Source organism: Hippocampus bargibanti, linkage group LG10 (assembly GCF_051943395.1).
Source record: "Hippocampus bargibanti isolate YZ-2025 linkage group LG10, ASM5194339v1, whole genome shotgun sequence".
Taxonomy (NCBI): domain Eukaryota; kingdom Metazoa; phylum Chordata; class Actinopteri; order Syngnathiformes; family Syngnathidae; genus Hippocampus; species Hippocampus bargibanti.
This window is the reverse complement of record NC_142743.1, coordinates 15768725-15788725: the sequence shown is the minus strand read 5'-3', so window position 1 is coordinate 15788725 and position 20001 is coordinate 15768725. Positions and strand designations below refer to the sequence as shown.

General features: G+C 40.5%; 3 protein-coding genes across 10 annotated transcripts; 2 read left to right on the top strand and 1 right to left on the bottom strand.

The window, feature by feature from the left end:
- The first annotated feature begins 107 nt into the window (after positions 1-107).
- On the top strand, positions 108-4416 carry LOC148892647 (uncharacterized). Of its 7 annotated transcripts, none has more exons than XM_089006428.1 (8): positions 108-282; positions 352-378; positions 1380-1685; positions 1769-1870; positions 1940-1967; positions 2201-2246; positions 2364-2401; positions 3572-4416. In XM_089006428.1, exons 1-8 carry the CDS (start codon positions 249-251, stop codon positions 3714-3716), a joined length of 726 nt encoding a protein of 241 aa, XP_088862554.1. In that variant the 5' UTR covers positions 108-248; the 3' UTR covers positions 3717-4416. The 7 variants fall into 7 exon arrangements, with proteins under 7 accessions (XP_088862554.1, XP_088862555.1, XP_088862556.1 ...); XM_089006429.1 differs by having other exon boundaries at positions 2364-2426; XM_089006430.1 differs by having other exon boundaries at positions 1524-1685; positions 1769-1967.
- Positions 4417-5713: 1297 nt separating this feature from the next.
- syngr2b (synaptogyrin 2b) lies at positions 5714-15979 on the top strand. Its single transcript, XM_089006814.1, has 4 exons — positions 5714-5947; positions 11751-11988; positions 13555-13691; positions 13961-15979. Exons 1-4 carry the CDS (start codon positions 5735-5737, stop codon positions 14201-14203), a joined length of 831 nt encoding a protein of 276 aa, XP_088862940.1. The 5' UTR covers positions 5714-5734; the 3' UTR covers positions 14204-15979.
- A 313-nt stretch (positions 15980-16292) lies between these two features.
- On the bottom strand, positions 16293-19692 carry tk1 (thymidine kinase 1, soluble). Of its 2 annotated transcripts, XM_089006816.1 has the most exons (7): positions 19499-19692; positions 19325-19356; positions 18671-18784; positions 18306-18399; positions 16984-17073; positions 16666-16785; positions 16293-16590 (listed from the first exon to the last, which is right to left on the bottom strand). In XM_089006816.1, exons 1-7 carry the CDS (start codon positions 19562-19564, stop codon positions 16411-16413), a joined length of 696 nt encoding a protein of 231 aa, XP_088862942.1. In that variant the 5' UTR covers positions 19565-19692; the 3' UTR covers positions 16293-16410. The 2 variants fall into 2 exon arrangements, with proteins under 2 accessions (XP_088862942.1, XP_088862941.1); XM_089006815.1 differs by having other exon boundaries at positions 16293-16785; positions 19499-19691.
- Between the last annotated feature and the right edge of the window lie 309 nt (positions 19693-20001).

The window sequence follows — 20001 nt, the reverse complement described above, 5'->3', positions numbered from 1 at the left end:
TCTACGCAGTATGTTGTCAAAATGTGAAATAAGAGCATCTCATAGAAGAGTGGGTCATGCTCTAGTGTGACTGAAGGGGTGGCTGTGGGAGGGAGGTGTACCATGCTATCAGTTATTTGCACATGTTGATGAAGTACGTATGTGTGTGTGTGTTTGTGTGTTCTTGGAAAGCTCTCAAAACTCACGCCACACGGCATCTGTATTACAATGCAGCATAATCAAGATTTTCCTCAATATTTTCTTCAAGAATGTTTCGATACTTTCTTGTGAGCTTGTTTGTAGGTGGGTAGAATAATTCCACAATAGCACTCAGACTTGTGTCTGATAGTTTTTAACTGTTCTTGTCCTTAGGGTCATGCCACTGCAGCAAGGAAGGCGGTAAGTGAGCACTTCATCACAAATGTGGATGCATTGGATTATCTGTTTTAGTACAGCTCGTTTCAAAAATTATGGGATTACCAGAGTTGGACAAAATTCATTAGTTGTTTAAATTTGGAGAGGAAAAAAAGCTGGTCACGCCAGAACACAAAATTAAAGTTATTTCACTTGGTAACTTTCTGGTTTCAAAAAACACGAAAAGAAATCAAGGGAGTAGATCTGGTCATTTTGAAAAAATATTTTGCCATCTTTGAACATATGTGTTATCAATTGGTGTCCAAAATGTCAATGTGAACTTGTGCAGTACAGAGAAAATGAAAGCTGTCTGCTTTTACCTGGCATGCAGTCCCGTATTAAAAATGACATTGGAATGGCATCAAACAAATGTTTCAGCATCATCTTGCCCAATGTAAATTCACCAAATATCACCAGATATGACTTTCTTTCATCCAGCCATCCACAGCCCACCATTGCTTTTCGTTATCCTATTGTTACTTTGCTTTTCCTGCAGAGGCGTTTGTTTAGCTTTTCTGGGTCTGAATCCCATTTTTGTTAGCGGCCTTCATTACACTGCATTATAAAATGCCGCACGTTCTAGGAATTGGAACTGGATTTCATTGAATTGTTCTTTAAGAAACCCTAGTTCCATATCTTCCATCAGACACGGTATCCGACTCTGATATTTCTTTCAATGCGATGAAGGATAATTGCAACTATTTTGCTCTGGTCACCTGCCAGTCAACCAGAGGGACGCTGCCCATCATCTTTTCACTATACAACATAACTGAATTGGCTTTCAATACAACAGTTTGAAGAGAGAAAAGTCAACCACAAGGTTCCATTAGTTTTAGACAAACATATGTGATGGCTCCAGTGTCAGGCCAATAATGTCTATCAGGTTGCACACAGTCGGCAGTTGATCCTACAAGTTGGTAGGTTTCTTTTGCAAGGTGCTGCCAAATAGTGCGCGATGGACCCCTGTTATTGTCTATTCTCAACAGTGAGGGTCGGTGGGCCAGTGATGATGCACTACGACTACGACATTGGACAAAATTATGCTGTCATTAGCCTGAAGTTCTACTGCAAGGCAACAAAAGGATCTCATCCACGGTACCAGTGGTTCCTCAACCAAACTCTTCTCCAAGGTCGAGGAAGCTTTTACCACATCGTCAATCAGCCACCGGACCGGTCCATCCTCCTGTTGTCTGTCGGGAGGAGCAGTGCAGGGACATACCATTGTGAAGTGTCGGACGGCTTTGACAATACCACTGTCATCAGCAGCAAAAAGCAATACATAGACAAAAACGGTAATGTCATTCCAGTTCTCTTCCTGGTTGGATCGAATTGAATGTTTTTGATCTCTCTTTTTGTTTTCTTCTTGTCGTCCTAGTGCTCAATCGTCTTCCTGTGTCTGTGGTGGCTGTCGTCTTTGGATGTTTCACTTTGTTGGTTGTTTTGGTCTCTGGTTGTTGTTTCATTGGATTGTTTTTTAGTAAGTCCGCGATTAGTCAAATATGTTGGAATTCCAGAGTAGGCGTAATGATTTTAATTCTTCTTTCAGGGAGAACAAAGAGTAGAGAGGAGTCGCTGTGAGTTTTTTTTTCTTTAATCAAAATTGTTGTCCAGCCAAAATGTATTTATAGCACATGTAACTTTAATCTAGCACATATTGGGATGTCTTCTCCAGAACCTCTCTCAATTCTGAATAAAACATGCAGTCATCCTAGAGTTTAAACACTAAAAGAAATAACAAATGGTACCCAATCATCTGAAGGTTTAAAGTTTAGTTTTTATTTGTTTCATTTACTTATTTACCTCGCAGGGTGAGCCAGGAGACAGAGACATTTGCTGCACCTGAGGATGATCTGGTTTGTCATACAGTATTTCTGCATCTTTGTCTATGTGTGCATGCTCATAGAGGCTGATGAAATGGACATGTCATGTACTGTATATGCTAAAGCTGCTCCCTAAATCTATGCTTGCAGGCAATGTCAGAGTACTATGAGGACAGTGATGTCGTAAGGTCAGCCAGATGTGATTTAGATTGGGTAGGAGCAAATGCACTGATAAGTATGAAATGTGAACCCTTTGGAATTACCCAAATGTCATTTTATTTCATTCACCATATGAAAAATCTTATTCTAGGGTGTGAAAAGTATATGTACACATCAGCTAGTGCTTTCTTCAAAAAGTGAAATGAGTCATTAGTCTGCTACCAAACTGTATCAATGTAACAAGGTTGGAGGTTTTGTTAAAGCTGTCCTATTAAAACATATGAATAATAACAAAATAAAATAAAAATCACTAGCTTTGTGCTTCTTATTGTTGTGCAGCATTGCCCAATATGCCCAATTGCAATGAACTTTTGTAAAACCAAAAATGTCAACTGGTTGCTCAGTTCCCAATTATTGTGCTTTGCATCAATTTACTTTCTTAAAACCACCAAAAAATGGCAACTTCCAAAGGTATTTCCAAAAACCTTGTTCAGCAATCCATGGTAAAAGAGATTGTTAATTGAGAACGTTTGGCACTATTGCTACTCTCTCGAGTAATTGGTGACACCGTGCTTTGGAGCTGTTTTTCTCATTTAGGGCCTGGAAACCTTGTTATCATCACAGGAGGAAAAAATGAATACCCACATTTATCAAGATATTTTGTCAGAGAATTTAAGGCCAGATGAAATCTAACAGGAAAAACAACACAAAGCACAGCAGTAAATTAAGAACCAAATTGCTTCTGGAGTGTCCCAATCAGAGTCTTAATCTCAATGTGATTGAGATTCTGAAGCATGATCTCAAAAGTGTGATTCACACCAAACATCCCAAGAATATTGATGTACTGAAATGTTTCGGAGGAGTGGTCTGAGTTGTGCAGGTCTGAGCAGCAACTAGAGAAAACATTTGTTTGAGGTTATTTCTGTAAAAGGAGGCTCACACAGTTGTTATAGGTTGACTCACTTTTGCCACCCTACACTATGATAATTAAATGTAGTGGTCTGGGAAAATGTCAATATACATTATGTCAGTTTTTCTGTGATGTTAATTTCACAATACTCTGTTTGTAGTGACTCGGATGGAGATCACGTCACAATTTCTGACCAAATCAACTATAAAACCAGAGGAAGTAATTCCAAAGGGTTCACCCGAACAAAGCAGGTGTCCTATTGAGTTAACAAATGTCTGTTTGTTTTCAGGTATCACACACTTCTGAAGATGATGAGATGTATTTGGATGAACCAGCTGATAAGTGCTGAAAGATCTAACTGCTGTTTTTCCCTCAAAGTGTTAGCTCAAGAGAAAGTGTGCTTCAGCATCAAAAGGATCCGGATTTTAGTGTAGCTCAAGCTTGTCTCATTGGAGCAAAATCATATGTCAAGCCTTCTTTGTAGTCAAATATGAAGTCGCCAACACCCCCCTGCCGACCTAGTGCCCCATATCGGACGTACTCTGGCACCCATAAGCTTCTGATCCACCCATAAACCCTGATGGAGCCATGGGGTAAATTCTAATCATGACAAACAAAAATATTTTGTTGGTGTCCTACAAACTCTTAACAGTAACAAGTTGTTCCCACAAATATGTCGATGTGACGGCAACACAGAATCAGAGATGTTCTGTTCATGAGGGTAGTAGCTGCTAGTAAGCCAACACAGGCCGGCCATTTGTTGTCTCCCTGTCTCCTTAGGACATTACCATGAATGTAGAAATGGGAAAGAAATGGAAATTGTAATGTCGCAGTCGCACAGACTAGCATAGGCAGCATCAAATACACATAATTAGTTCTCCACATTACCGCATGTGACAAAGCAGAGTTCATATGGTATGATCATTACTCTAATATATTGCATGAAAAACATCGAAATGTGCTCATGAGTGAGATGCATTTGTGACATGTTTGCAACTGCAAAAATCTCACTATTTTTTCCTACACCTTTTAAAACTGGAATAGTATTTTAGTATGCAATGTTGTATTGTAGATTTTTAATGTAATTATTTTTTAGGAAACTACATGTTCTGAATAAAAATTGCAAACAACTCATGTAAGCTTATGCATGAACTGCCTGACCAATTGCCGTCCAGTACTTGTGTTCTTGGAGCATTGAAAATCCAAAGAGCACATTTGAACAACCTCATTCATTTCCAAATGATCTGAGTGCACTGGAGTGCATTTCCAACACACCCATGATGAGGAACCTAGATTGTCTGGGGGTGATGAGGGTATGGTCCTCATTTTGTAAAACGAATTTCCTCAAAAATATGACGTTTATTTGACTGATATGACTCTGAAGGAAGAAAAATAGTATGAAAACCAACTAAATAGAAAAGTAAACTGTCAGCAGATGAAGTTATGGTCGGAAATGAAAACCTCACGACCGAGAGAGGCCTCAAACAACCTCAAAGACACGAGGAATCACTGCGTAATATCTCCATCCATTCATTTCTTAACTGCTTTATCCTCACTAGTGTTATGGTATAGTGTTATGTATCCCAGTTGTCTGGGGGCCGTTAGTGGGGGACATCTTGAACCGGTTGCCCCCAATCACAGCGCAAACAGAGACAAACAACCATTTGTGCTCACACTCACACCTAAAGTCAATTTGGAGTGTTCAATCAGCCTACCATGCATGTTTTTGAATGTGGGCGGAAACCAACATGCAGGGGGTTGAACCCAAGACTTGTGCACTGTGAGGTCTCCACGCTAACCACTGGATACCAGGCCGCCCCTTTAGTATAGTTGACAACAAAATTCTATTCTTATTTTTCACTTCTCAAAGCACATTTCAAGGACTGTACTTTAAATGCAGCTGCAGTTAGATCAATCAATTGTAAGTCTTTTCAATTATCTGGCTGGCTATCTATTAGCTACCTAGCTAGCTAGCTATTTGCTATCTATTAGCTACATTGCTGGCTGGCTAGCTATTGTTAGGTTTGAATGTTACAACTAAATGTATTTATTTCCTTCACTATCTATTAGCTATATGGGTATTTGGCTATCTAGCTATCTATCTATTGGCAATCTATTAGCTAGTTAGCTAGCTTTCTATCTAATTGAGTTACTTCCGGGTTGAGTGAACGCGGGCGCATGCTCACCCGTAGAAAACCTTATCCTGTGACTGTAAAGTGACCCTGAGAGTTTTGAAAGGCGCTTAGAAATGAAATTTATTATTATTATTATCATTATAAACATAAGTGTATTACCCGTGTGGAGACGTGAAACGACAATCAATAGAGTGGACGATCGAGAGGCAAGACGTCACGCGCTCCCTGCCTTCAGGGCACCGGTATGGACAAATCTCCACCCCTTGTGACTGCAGCTCAACTCCTCTTGACGGTGTCAAATCAGGCAGCGGGGTGGAATGCAGGAGGCGGTATTTGCTTGTCGACCTCAAGACTTCGGACGAGTCTCCCTGCCTTGGCTCGCGACTGAAGGGGGGGATCGTTCCTCAAAGGGGACAGACATGGAGGAGACCGGAGCCACGACTGCGTACGGGTTTTCGCTCCCCGGGGGAAGCTTAGACGTTATAAAGTTTGTCCGGCAACCGCAAACCATTGTGCGGTTACTGAGCTGGGTGAGTACTTGGATTTGTGTCTTAAGGGGGGGGGGGGGTGTATGTAAGGTCCAAAGGTTGACAAAAGGAGGAGGAGAATAAGAGCCGAACAGGTGCAGCCTGTGGAGTTGCCAGGGTGTGTGTTTTTACGAGGTAGTTCAACTCGGAATAAAGCGCGAGGAAGCGTCCTCAGAGGCGTCAAGTTGCAAATGCAGCTGTCGGGTGACAGACAGCATGCGTGCACACGTAAAATAAACTGTTGCTTTTAAATGAAACAGAGTGAGGTAACATGATAAGGTCGTCATTGCGTGTTGGGGTACTTTGTTGTACGACTCTGTCAACTGATTCAATTGGAGCATTGTGTAATTCTTGAGTATGTTACGTTGAAATGTTTCAAAAGCAACCATTTTACGGGTACTCGGTTTGTAATTAAAAGTACACGTGCAGATACGTGCTTGAAAATGATTAATTCATTCGACCGCTGCACTTTTAAACGTCCAAAAATATTTGAGATGTGCAAGTAACCTGAGGGGAAAAGCCGTGAGGAAAAGAAGTAACCAGACAAATAACACTGGCTCCACTTTTCTGTTTTTATAGCATATATACACAAATTTGATAGCGTTTTTTTGCATTGGATAATGAAAAATGCAAACGATAATTGAAAAAGTAATAGTAGAGCTACTTGAGTATGAGAACACTTTGGTAAGATTTGCCAAAGACCCTTTAAACTGCTCATCTCACATCTGTTCCCATTTTGATTTTTAGGCCCAGACTCGTCTCAGAGTGAGATTTTACAGACTGAAAATTTTACAGGGCCACTATTTAAGACATTCAAATTCTTGTATTTTTCCCTCACCATGCAATTTTCGCCCATCACGCTCAGTCGCGTTTTTGCAAAGGGCCATGCCATTTGTGATTGCAAAGTTTCTATTTACGATTGTGAAAGACTATTGGTTGTTCGTTGTATCATATCACAGCAAAGATATAAATACTTACTATAATATAAATATAAATAAGGTTGATGTTTTTGGAAGTAGTTGGACTGATCTAAAGTAGTTGAGATTCCCACTGAACAGATGATGGCAGCACATTGAATCCGGAAAAACTCTAATTGCAAGTCCTTCGGAATCTCAGTTTTTAGTCTGAGACTGTAAAAAATTGGGTGTTTGCCGAGCATGACCAAAAAATACATTTTCTAACATCAAGAGCAAAAAAAACCTATTAAATCAACTCATCTAAACATGGCATTCTGGTCAATATTGCAGCTCAGGTGAGCCATGATTGGTTGTTAGCTTGGCTCTGAGCTACTGTGATGTCATTTTCAGTCGATAGCATGGCAAAATGGTCACCCAAAGGTGAAAAACAGGGGGTTTTGAGATGAACTCATAACCTACAAACACGATATTAATAAAAATGCTGCATTTGCTCGTGATATTGCATCGAATGAATATGTTGTAAAGAATGGGGTTGGGTTCCCCTTTAAATAATTGAGTGGATGAAGAACAATATATGCTGTTGCCGTTATGTTGTTTCCCACTTTGCTCTCATCCGCAGCAGTTGAAAATGGTAATGGGCCTATTTTGAAAAAGAGAGATCATTCAAATCTGTTGCAAAATGTAGGGAGTAAGAGTAAAATATTTTCACGGAAAACAAATTCAAAATAAACATCTAACAGGTGAAAAGGGTAGAGTAACAAAGTATTCTTGTCTGCTACCCTCACATGTTTTGCAAGAGAAAAATCTAACGCAAATATCAGTAAAAGGTATACATACTGATAAAATGATGATCTCATCACAACATACTCCCCTATTTTATCCTATATTATGTAACTTGCCAATTATTCTCTTTTTGAAGCCTTTTTGTTTTGTTTTTATCTGTTGGTTAGTGATTTGTCAGTCTAAGACGAACCCTGTTAAAATGACATTGTTAAAGTGTGCTTCAGATAATTGGACTCAAGCAAAGAAAGAGTCTCATTGGGGAAAAAGCTGACTAAAAAGTCAAAAGGTGATTCACCCAAATAAATATGTTCCCTCCAAAGAATTTGTCCTGATGACACCCGACTGGCATTCCCATGCACCGCTGAAGAAAGCTCACCTGTGTTGTCTTGCTTTTATGTCATGATTATTTTTTCAGCTTTATATTTCTTACAAATGGCTTGAGAGGTGCATCATTTTTGTTGTTGAAGCTGAATGCACATTTGAACCAGGAAATGAATTGCGCAAACCAGAATCATTAAAAGTCCTTTGAATCAGACTCAAAATAGTTTTCTCACTCAGTCAGAAATTTGGGCCTGTTATGTTGAACACACAGGTGATAGTGATAAGAAGCCACACAGCCCAACTGGTGGATATTGTGCACAGTTTAGGTATTTGGTGTGAATAAGTAAAATTAAATACATTCGGCCGACATCCCGAGAAAGGTTCTAGAAGTGTCACATTGCTGATCATTTTTTTCTTTTTCTTATTTTCTCTCACTCTTTTTATTTGTTACTCTGCGGTCTGTGTCCTATTATAGAAAGTCCCGAATTAACCATAACCCTGCAAGCCAAATAATGCATGCTGTCTTTACCCCGACTGATGTGATTAAGCAGGTTGTAGGATTAATGTTTGAACTATTCAGGGAACCTTCATTCCAATGCCATCTGTCCTATGCCTTGCTCTCTGTAGTGAATTTTACAGACAAGTTTAAAACGTTACCCGTGGTGGGTGAGGACAGCATGTGCTTATTGGAGCTGCTGCGGGTATACATGTGTATTTGTGTGCATTGGGATACTTTCAGTGGGGTGTGTGTGTGTGTGTGTGTGTTCGTGTGTATCACTTGTAAACAGGAGATTTCTTGCAGGTAAGATGATACCTCTGCCTGGCTAAATTACCCTTCCAGTTTATGTCTCATCTCATTCACACACACACACACACACACACACACACACACACACACACACACACACACACACACACACACACACACACACACACACACACACACACACACACACACACACACACACACACACAGAAAACATTGACTTTCAGTGAGTTATCAACTTATTGCAGTAGAACAAGTGTTTGCTCAGCCTACACATCCCATAACCCACTTGTGACTGCATCTGTTTGTTTCATGAACCAAGACTCAGTGATACCTCAGCTTACGAACGCTTTAGCTAACGAACCTTTCGCCTTACGAACGTTAAATTCGCGAGAATATAATCTTGGCATGCGACAGTTCAGGGTGTCCCAGGCCTACTGCTCAAAGACTGCTGGGATGGGTTCCCGCATGTTCCGCGACACTTGTGTGGATAAAGCGGATGAGAAAAGGGATGGATGGAGTTTACTTCTTTTACAATCTGGGGTTTTTCTTCGGTATGCGTGTACATTTTTCCATATAATTCGATGATGTGTCATACAGTTTTGAATTGTGTCCTCTGAGTAGAGCTGCAACAGTATCGAGAGTTCATCTCACATTTTTAGCAACAAATGATGATAATTCACCTGTCTGGGTCTTTACCAAATGATGGTGGAGGAGCGTGCGTGTCCCAGTGATCCTCGAAGAAAAGTCGTCTCGGCTTTCCACAAAGCTGACAGCCGCTGGCTACAACAGTGAAGGAAGATGCCAGATTGAACCGGAAGGCCCAAATGCATTGTGAAGTCCTGTTAGCAAGGTCTGTCCAAATCCCACGTCAGGTGTTTCATGTCTATCATGTTCCACATCTGAATTGGTGAAACGTCTGGATGACTGGAGCTGCATGCCAGTTTGCTGGCATTGGTGGACATCGGTGGTTGACTAGTGTACTTTCAGTGTACTTTACTTCCCGCTCAAGTCACCGGGATAGGGTGTAGTTGTCGTTGAGCCTACAGAGGGCAAGCTGTGTCGAAAATGGAAGAATAGAAGATAGAAGAGAAGACTGCAGTAATGAGGTGAACAAAGTGCCTCGCATTTCCGCCCAATTTTTGGTAATTGTCATGGCAATAACTCAAAGGATCTGAGTTTTTTTTGCCCCTCCTTTCAGCTTCTATCTTCCAATTGTGACCAGCAATGACATGCAGATCCTGTAAACAAAGGCAAGAGAGCTCACCCCATGTCACTCGTGCGGTGGGTATCGCGTGCACAAATTTTGGCTCAGAACACAAAGTAAAAGTAAAATAGACTGTGCCTGTGGATGGCTCAAAACTCAGAAGTTGTGGCACTCCTAAGACAAGATAACATTTACCTTCTTTTATGGTTGAGCAATGGTGAAAAAGTTGTCATTCAACATGTACAGTAAAGTCTCATTATATCGATATCGGTTATATCGATAGTACTGCTTATTACGATACTATTTCTATGAACGCAAGGAGAAAATTTACATGCCGCAGGATCGGATATATCTATAGTCCGGTTATATCGATATTTTTTCAGACTGCCGAGAATATCGATATAACGAGACTTTACTGTAATTAGCTTCAATTCAATAATCTAGAATAGCGTTGCCTTTTTTTTAACATTCCACCTACAAAATTCCCACCCCACTGCTCATCTGAAACTTTTGTCTCCTCCTCCGAGCCAGCTCAAAAGCCTCTCTCTGTCCTGCTCCGAGACCTCATTATGAGCATGATGAGGGAACTGCTGGTATCACTGCGGTCACAAGGTTGCCATCAAGATTCAGAACTAGGTCACATGATGAGGTGATTTGCGACTCTGGATGACAACAAACCACGGGACGGCCCCAGGGACCAGTTCAACAGAAAGTTAATCGCAGAATGGTTTAGCTGCTATACTGTGCATGAGGCCCTCACACGAAATTCGGTGGACTGTAGTTAGAAAATGTCAAGAATAAAAAGTTGAATGCATCACCAAAGTTGAGTGCATCACTCGTACATTAATATTTTCAGTGTCTGAAACTCATGACAAAAAGTTAGCGGACATCAGGACAGACAACTCTGAAAAGTTGCCTGCCCAGCCATAAAGTTGCCTGCCCCATTTTTCACAACTTGAAACAGAATAAGTCGACTAATCGCAAAAAAAAAACAAAGAAACATTGTTGCGAAGTATAAACGATTTTTTTAATTCAGGAAGTATACCTACAACAAATGGTCCATTGCTTGATTCAAGGTAAATATCCCTTGCTGAAGATTTTGCTCCGGTTGTCGTTTGTCGTCATGGTACACAATGCAATGTTTGTGTTGCCTTGTCTGCTTAAAGCCACGAGGACTCCTCTTTCTAAGCGCCTTTCAAAACTCTCAAGTACACTTTACGGTCACGGGATAGTCCGAAGCACGAAACAGGCTTCTGATTGGCTGCCATGCTGAGTATGCAAATTTTCATTTCAGAATCCTGTTTTGTGCTTCGGACTATACCGTGAGTGTAAAGTGTACTTGAAAGTTTTGAAAGGCGCTTAGAAAGAGGAGTCCAAGTGGCTTGTCGCGGTTTGCTTGTAGCTTTTGCTTTATTGAATAAAACAAACGTTTGATTTGAAAAAAATCTTAGAAGTTGTCGGCCACCTGGGCCGAGACGTTTTGAAAGGTGTACGCTCGACGTAAAAGTTGTACTCCCCGGGCCTCCGGACAGACGTGATTTCAAACACTGACATTTTCCTCAAAATTATACATGAATTGTAGCATCATTGTGCATTTTTGTTTCGCTCCCATCCAAGGGTGACTTAACAGTAGGGTCATACATTTAGTTTACTTGTAGATGAAAATAGAATGTAGTCATTGGGTAAATATTACAAACATGCATCATGTAGTAACTAAGTCAGGTTTGTCTTGTTTGGTTGTAGGGAATCAATCTATATGCCTCTTCCTTCAATGTATTTTCTAACTTGTCTTATTTCCTTGTCTCACTGCAGCTCTTTGCCATTGTGGTCTTCGCCTGCATCACCACAGAGGGCTACATCAACCCGGTCTACAGTGCTGAGCCAAAGTGCATCTTCAACCAAAATGACTCGGCATGTCACTACGCCGTCGGCATTGGCGTGATTGCTTTCCTAGCCTGTGTGGGCTTTCTGCTTTTGGATGTTTACTTGCCTTTTATGAGCAACGCACAGCAAAGGAAATACGCTGTCATGGCAGACCTGGGATTCTCCGGTGAGAATGGCACATCTATCATGTTTCCTTTGTTTTGTTTTTGGTAGAGTTAATTTGATGTCACATTGGTTGCTCATTGCACCATACGTATGTATCAGTCCATGGTCATGACTAAAAATAGGATACTGTATTTTTGTTCTATCCACATTTTGCCTGAATACAAAAGTTATGACAATATCAGGAGATAATAATAAATTTCATTTATCGCCTTTCAAAACTCAAGGTCACTTTTGAGTTTTTCTTTGGGTGAGAAGCGGCAGCCACACGCGCCAGCATTCTCTCTCTCCAGAAGTAACTCAAATAGATAGAAAGATAGCTAGCTAATAGATAGCCAGCTAGCTATATAACTACTAGATAGCCAGCCAGATAAACTAGTGGCCTAGTAGCTAGCTGCTAGCACTGGCTTAGGCTACCTTATTATACATTAGCAGCATTGATTAGAGCTTCTTTTCGAGTAGTTATTTAGCAACTGAAGATGATTTCAAGATTAAAAAGTTAATGCTTCCGTCATATCGTACGATAAAAGTCAAACAAATGTACTACCAATTACCTTTTCACGTAAACATAACCTGAGATAAACACCCACACTTCCTGAGATGATAGAAACCAATAATTATCGTTTCTTTTTGCCGATTTACCGACCGGCCTGCTACTTCCTTGACACCACGTCCCATACAGACAGCCTCAGTGTTCCATGACGCGAGACAAACCACTCACTGTTATCCTTGCATTACAACCCGTATTATTCATTGTTGCTATCAGCAACAAATGGTGCTGAGTGAGCAGAGCGGAGGGAGGGCAAGGATGACCTCACAGATTCTCGTTCAATTCATCAGCTGGACATGAGGTGTTTGTTAAGCATTCTTTCCGGAAACAAAGACGTGCAACTGGTAACCTTGTGGTCGTTTACAATAATTGCACAATGGAATGCATCTTCCACTGTTTTTACCAGTGGTGGGTAAAATTTGTGAGTCTGTCCTTTTCTTTCCGTTTCTATTGGCAGAATTTCTTATGTTACCTGTATGTCGATAACATTTTTTTTTGTCAACCTCTATATGACAGTTTTTTTTTGAGAAATCGGACTGTTATTTAAAACGGGTATCAAACTCATTTATTTATGTCGGAATGTAACTAAATGTAGCCAAAACTTTGTAAAACTAACTGCTCTTAAATGTTAACTAACTGTAAACGCATCCACTGTGAGACTATAGGGCTTATACTACCAGTAAGACTTTGGTTCACTGAAGAAGCATTGGATAAGAAGCGAAACGTCCGACACCTTCAAAGAAGGACAGATGACGGCTGAAGAAACCTTTAAATCAACATCGAGTATCGGCCCTATATATATAGGGCCGATACTACCAGTAAGACTTTAGTTCGCTGAAGAAGCATCTTGGATAAGAAGCGAAACGTCCGACACCTTCAAAGAAGTACAGATGACGGCTGAAGAAACCTTTTCGACTCCTTTGAAACAAACTTGATTTTGGCGTTTCTCTTTTTTTTCTTGACAAACGAGTGGTGTCATCTTCTCTTGCAGTGACTGCATCTATGTGTTCTCCTCCTTAGGGACATGGACCTTTCTGTGGTTTGTGTGCTTCTGTTTGCTGGCCAGCCAATGGAGTCGCACACACGACGTTAGCGGAATCCCCCAGGATGCTGCCCGTGCAACAGTGGCCTTTTCATTCTTCTCCATCGCTACCTGGGTGAGCAAGGCAACATTTTTTCCCCATTCCAAAACTCAACACCCACAAACAAGAAATCATGTGTTAGTCTTTTCATTTGTAATCGCTGACAGGCTACCCCCCTGCCAATCCTCCCCTTCTTTTTTTCACACTCAATGCTAATGATTATTGTGTTATATTTAAACACGATGAACCAATTCAGTGTTGAAATAAGTTGATAGCAAATAATGCCCCCCCCCCCCCCTCAGTCTCATATTGACCCCAATTCCTCATTGTGTTTTATTATGCAGGGAATTCTGACCTACTTTGCCTTTAGTCATTTACGTAGCGGTGGTGACGACATCGCGGTTCCGACCTATACCGAGCATCCTGCTGATGAACACACGCCTTACCCTCCGACCTACGCCCCCTCCTCCTATAATCCCACGCCGTATGCCCCCACCACCTATAGCGCCTATCCTGACTTGAGTCAGCAACCCACCTTCACCCCAAACTTGCAGCCTACACCCGGCTATCTGCCACCTAATTACTGAGAAAGCAGCAGTCTGGTCAGTTCGTTAAGAGCAGATTCAGCATGTTCAACACACGTCTCCATTGATGATATGGCTTCTGATTGGATTTAGCACTTGGCTAACTGTCAAACCCAAAGCTACAGAACTGCATGCAAGTGAATAGAAGAGGGGACGAAGCGGACTATTACAGCAAGGGGTCAAAGCTCTCTGCTGTGATCAGATCTTCACATCGGACCGCACGCTGACATGAGATGTGATCTTTGGATCAGCTGCCCTTCGCGCTATGACACAACACTTACCTCAAGCAGGCTGATAGGCAAATGGAATGGACCCAGGATTTTAGAGTCACTGAAACTGCCAATCACAGTTGATAAGATCAACACTGCATCTCTTACGTTTGTAGATTTCTTGGTGCTACAATTTCTTTTCATCTCCCATAAATTGAATTGTCTTTATGGGCTGCAAATGATTTGTGAGGTATCACATGGAGTAAAAGTAGAAATGGCAATTTCAGTACAAATGTTTATTTTGTGTTGAGATGGTGCAGTTTAATCAGTTGTATCCTAAAACGTTTTTGAAAGTTTTAGTTATATTTTTTAATGCTTCACCTTTTGCCACAAAAATTAAAATCTGTCCAAAGAGACCCAATTAGGACATTTAATTCAGGTGCCCTGTCAGTTTGCAGTAAAAATTACAACCATGAAGGTGGGTGGGAATAGTTAATGGCGCTCCCACTGAACAGTGACACATTTACAAAAAGTGCTTCTTTTGGGGCAAAATACATTTGCCTACCCTTCCAATTAACTTATTTTGACACCAAGTCAAACTGCTGTACACTTGAAATGGTCATACTGTCACGGAGGAAGTGTGTACTCTTCAATTTGTGCCTCTTGCAAATACACTTTGTTAAGGTGACACCTCCCCAGATCTACGTTTCGCCGAATAATTAACTTGGGAGATAAATCTCATTGATACTTTTATGGGTTATCTCAATAACAAACATGAAAGCACTCACGATTTGGCACTTTGGGGCCCCAAGAAAAGCAAAAAAAACAGAAATAGATTGTAAGGTGATGACATCACAACATTTAAAGGACAACCGACGTCTCCGGACAAGTTGTGTCCATAATTTGTCAAATGACTTCTACTGAGCGTATTTTACAAAGATTCCACCGCATATAGCTATATTTTACGTTTTAAGACTCGCGCTGAATATTCCGGAAGTCTTCTTTTTGAGTTGGTGACGAGTCCGTACGTGACGTCACTGAAGGAACACCCCTGACTGAAAAAAAGGACACATTGTAGCAGTCCTTCCATCACGTCAATGCATTTTGCTGTGCTTGTTTGGTCTGAAAACGTCATGTTGTACCAAAAAGAGCCAGAAGAGAGCGACCAAGCTCCATATAAGGAATTTAGCATGTGGAAACGGGCTGATTAATTCCTCACAGGGAGCTTGGTCGCCATTTTCTGCCTCTTTTCTGGAACGCTACATTGCAGTCCAGATGCCTCAAAATGACACAGAAGGACTTCTTTAATCAATTGCAAACATGTATGCTTTCCTCTTCAGAACTATTTGAATCATATTCATAACTGGATGTATAACAAGAAAGCATATTCTCTGAATCTGAAGCCATTGTTTTGATTCTACAGCAATGCAAGACGTCTTGGCGTGATGTCACAAACTGGGGGTGGGACTTTCTGAAAATGCCCAATTCGCAGCTCAATTTTTTGCAGATTTTGGACACTAAGTCATTTTTATTGTTTTTTTTTTATCATTTGAATAAAAATATCATACAACGTCTTTTGAGTATTTTAGATGCTATAAAACATTTTTCTGATGTCAGTTAAGAAACAAAAAAGCGACGTTGGGTGTCCTTTAAACACTTAGATAATTGACACCATACTGTAGCATCTGTCTTAAATGATTCCCGAAACTGCTGACAAAGTTCATATAAATTATATTACATTATAGAGAAAGTCTATGAATTAATTTGATAGGAATATTTATATCTAACCGTGGATTTGAAAAAGTTATGTCTAAAGATATGTTCTTGGCTTTTACAGGAAGATCTCCTCACGCACCTTAGCTCGTCACAAAAACTGGCCAAGGCGCATATAAAAACGAACTTTATATCTACAGTACTTGATAGCAATCACTTATAACATGTAACAGATACTGTGTTTGCTTTAAACATACATTTACATTTCAAAATTTGCCACTTGAGTTTTCAGAGGGCGAGGGAAGAGAAAAGCTTCCTGGGAATTCCAGAGTCTACAACTATTCCACGAAGTGTGTTTTGAGGAGTTTCATCCCTGCGGGCAGGTCGGTTCTCTTTGGTCGCCATCAGATGTCCGTAACACTTTCGACAGACGGCCTGGTATTTGTCAGCGCCGCCGATCACTTCCACCTGTGTAGCACAAGGAACGTGACTGGGAAATACAAAATAAACCTTGCTAACTTGTTTCCTTGGGTGTATGCTGACCTCTTTCTCCGCTCCAATCCTCTTTGTGTATGCCGCTTCTTTGTAACACTGCATGCAGACGGCGTGCAGCTTCACCACACTTTCCGCCAATGGGACAAGGTTCAGGATGTTTCCGAATGGCTACGAAAATGCACAAGAGTAGTTAACATTTGACTGAAACGAGGAATAATTATGACAGAGAAGTGAAATTTCATTGTGAGGAACACTGAGGATACTGCAAAAAGTTTCCATTCATCTTGACAGTTTAATGCGTCAAAACACATTCCGGCTCCATCACTGGACAATGTTCATTTGCCAGGGAAAAAAAAAAACCCTCACCATTCTCTGGAAGGTCCCATCCAAGGCAGCAACGATAACAGTTTTGCCCAAATTGGCCATCTCTTCACAAAACTCCACTATGTCAGGGAACTGCGGCGATAAGACCCCAAAAAATAAAAAAGTTGGTTGATGAAGTGGGAATCCACACACCAGTCCATCCACAAGTGGGTAAGATATTGTATGTTTGTTCCAAGAATATATTGCACTAAACTTTTTGAAATATCTTGAATGTGTAAAATACATATACAGTGGCTTACGAAATTAACTGGTTCCCAGACAAAGTGTGTATCCCAAAAAATAATTACCCATAGGAAACCATTAAAATGAGAATAATCCGTTCCCAGGTCCCCATAAAACAAATTTCCACTTTGTTTTATTTACCTTTGTGATGGTCGTTGATGGCTTGATGGACTGGAGTGGCCGGTTTCATCAGCATTAAACACTTGATGAGGAACGTAGCCTTCTTCTTTCACCATCTTGAGGAATGATCCCCTGTTGGTGCTTTCTCTGTGATAATTTCATCTAGTTCCTCATCAATTCTGTTCTGTTTAGCTGGGTTGATAGCTTTTTGCATCAAATGTACAGGTGCTTGTGCGGGTTGTTTGTGGAGCCTGATTGATGGGATATTTTAACCTTGCAGTCTACACTCTGCCTTTGAACTATTAAAGTTGAAACTCTCACTGTCGTCTCCCTGTCTCTTTAATGTTTAAACTACCCCACCTCACTGCTGCGTTCTTGACCAATCACGTGGCTTTAACCGAAGACTGGGGGCGGGGAATAGAGGACAAAAACAGTCGGCTGCCATTTTGTTGTTAGATGAATGGGCTCGTTCGCGAACGACACATCACTCATTGAGGCAGCTCCGTGTAAGAAAAAAGTTTGTATGCCAAGGTAAAATTTTCATAAATGTAACGTTCGTAAACCGACAAGTTCGTAAGCCAAGGGGTTCGTAAACTGAGGTATCACTATCTTGAATGTGTAAAATACATATATTTATTTTTTATCCCGAGTGTTCGGTGAATGTACATATTAACTGGTTGGGTTCCATACCTCTAAAAAGTTGAAGAACCTAGGATTTTTCTACCCCTAATAGAATTGAATATTGAATAATTTCAACATAGCCCCCTCCACACAAAAAGATTCTCTTCCACCACCGGTCAAGATTCCAGCACTCTCGGGCGGCACTTCCAAGTGATCACACCCTGCCCTACTAAAATATAACATTGCAAGGAAAATAATCACTTTTTTTCTTTCATCCTTTACTATTTACTACTGCTAACAATCCAACATTTTAATGAAAGGAAATATATACAGGTACTTACAAACTGCCCTTCATCAATTCCAATGACACTGCCTTGGAGTGCCAATGACTGCACATCTCTTAAACAGTTTGCAGATACTGCTTCCATTGTATTTCTAAGGGAAGTAAAAGGTCAAATGAAATATTTGCATGATCTTAACTCCCCTCAACCAAGCCAAACGTGTGTAATTGTCAAGTAAAAATATATTTAGCGATAAAATACACAAAAGGCAATTTGATATCATCTTGGTCCAATTGTCATAGATGAAAATGGCAAAAAAAGCAGAACCATAAAGCTGATGCTGTAAATATAAAAACTGACTGGTAATTTGTATATGGACAACTATTTTGTAAACACAAAAAAATTATAAATAGCAGATTGCTTACTTATCATGTGTGGCCATGCCTTTGTCTGAGTAACGTGTATCTTTGGCATATTTGATCACCAAACAGTTGTACTGGGCTATTTGGAAACGCCGCACCCTCCGCATCAATTCTGTGCTGTTAAAAGAAAAGTCTATTAATGCAAATTTCCCAGAAAAAAAATCATTGTAACACATGATGCAACACACATGCCTAGTCCAGTGATTCTCAAAGTGCCACAAGCGGAATCAAAACTATTAATATACTAAAAATAATGTACAAATTACATGCAATAAAATCAAACATATTACAAGAGATTAAACCAGTTCTTGTCGCTGGCCACATTGTATTTTTTTTTACCTTGGAAGCCCGTTATGACTGATTGCCCAAGATTATCACATGCACAAATTGATGAATAACGAGTATTAATGTAAGAGCATACATAGTTTTACTTTTTAAGTAAACACTAATGTTGGTCATTACGCCAGTGTGGTATTTTTGGAGGTGGAGAGACACAGCGCGGGAGAGAAATGAATTGAACGACGTGCCCGATACGTGAATTGGCAGGATTGATTTAAAAAGTTATTGCCTAACACAATTTTGAAAACGTACACAGGTTGATGAAATGAAGTAGGACAGTACGAGCAACTCAAACAAAGAAATATTGCAAAAGATCACCTTTTGCCTGAAAACATCGGTCCAAATATGACCTGTGGGAAACATTTGCACGGACACATTTAGCAATGAAGTTGCATAAGTTACGTGCAAATGTATGGCTGGAAAAAATATGTACGAAGCTGACATAAAATACTAAGTTTTGATGAAAATAAAGCCTTTGCAGCAATGACAAACCTGGATTTGTCCCTGGGCTTTCCTCGGAGAGTTTGGAAAAACTCTAGGATAATCCACACAGTCCATTTCTTCTGGGAGTATACAAAAAAACTAACTGTAAAAGATTTTTAGTAGATGCACGCAAGCCACGCGTAATACCCGCTCTTAAACAAGAATTTGAACGAGCGCGCCTATGAGTATATCCGCTACCGCCAGTTCTAGACCGGAAATGACAATCGCCAATGGCAGTGGCTCTGAATGTCACGTTGTTGTTTTAAGCCAATTGTGTCTGAAACGTGCCACTGTCAATTTTTATTCCGTTTGAAGTTCACACTAACCCGGCACGCCTGCGCGGGAAAAATTCTGGTTTATCTTCCACCCTTTACGGCTGTAGTCCAGTTGTCGTTCAAACCGTTCCGTGGTCGTATCTTCCTAGAAACGAGTGCCGGCACCTCGTGCGTGAGGTAGTGTAACCGGAAACAGTTCAAGAATACACAATGGATTCACGTTTATTATTATATTTA

Coding starts and splice junctions, on each gene's coding strand:
- LOC148892647 (XM_089006426.1), top strand. CDS start 249: ATGTTTCGATACTTTCTTGTGAGCTTGTTTGTAG. Junction 379..1,379: donor CCACTGCAGCAAGGAAGGCG/GTAAGTGAGCAC, acceptor TATTCTCAACAG/TGAGGGTCGGTGGGCCAGTG. Junction 2,402..3,571: donor GAGGACAGTGATGTCGTAAG/GTCAGCCAGATG, acceptor GTTTGTTTTCAG/GTATCACACACTTCTGAAGA.
- syngr2b (XM_089006814.1), top strand. CDS start 5,735: ATGCAGGAGGCGGTATTTGCTTGTCGACCTCAAGACTTCGGACGAGTC. Junction 5,948..11,750: donor TTGTGCGGTTACTGAGCTGG/GTGAGTACTTGG, acceptor GTCTCACTGCAG/CTCTTTGCCATTGTGGTCTT. Junction 11,989..13,554: donor GGCAGACCTGGGATTCTCCG/GTGAGAATGGCA, acceptor TCTCCTCCTTAG/GGACATGGACCTTTCTGTGG.
- tk1 (XM_089006815.1), bottom strand. CDS start 19,564: ATGGACTGTGTGGATTATCCTAGAGTTTTTCCAAACTCTCCGAGGAAA. Junction 18,785..19,324: donor CCGATGTTTTCAGGCAAAAG/GTGATCTTTTGC, acceptor TTCTTTTAACAG/CACAGAATTGATGCGGAGGG. Junction 18,400..18,670: donor GGCATGGCCACACATGATAA/GTAAGCAATCTG, acceptor TACTTCCCTTAG/AAATACAATGGAAGCAGTAT.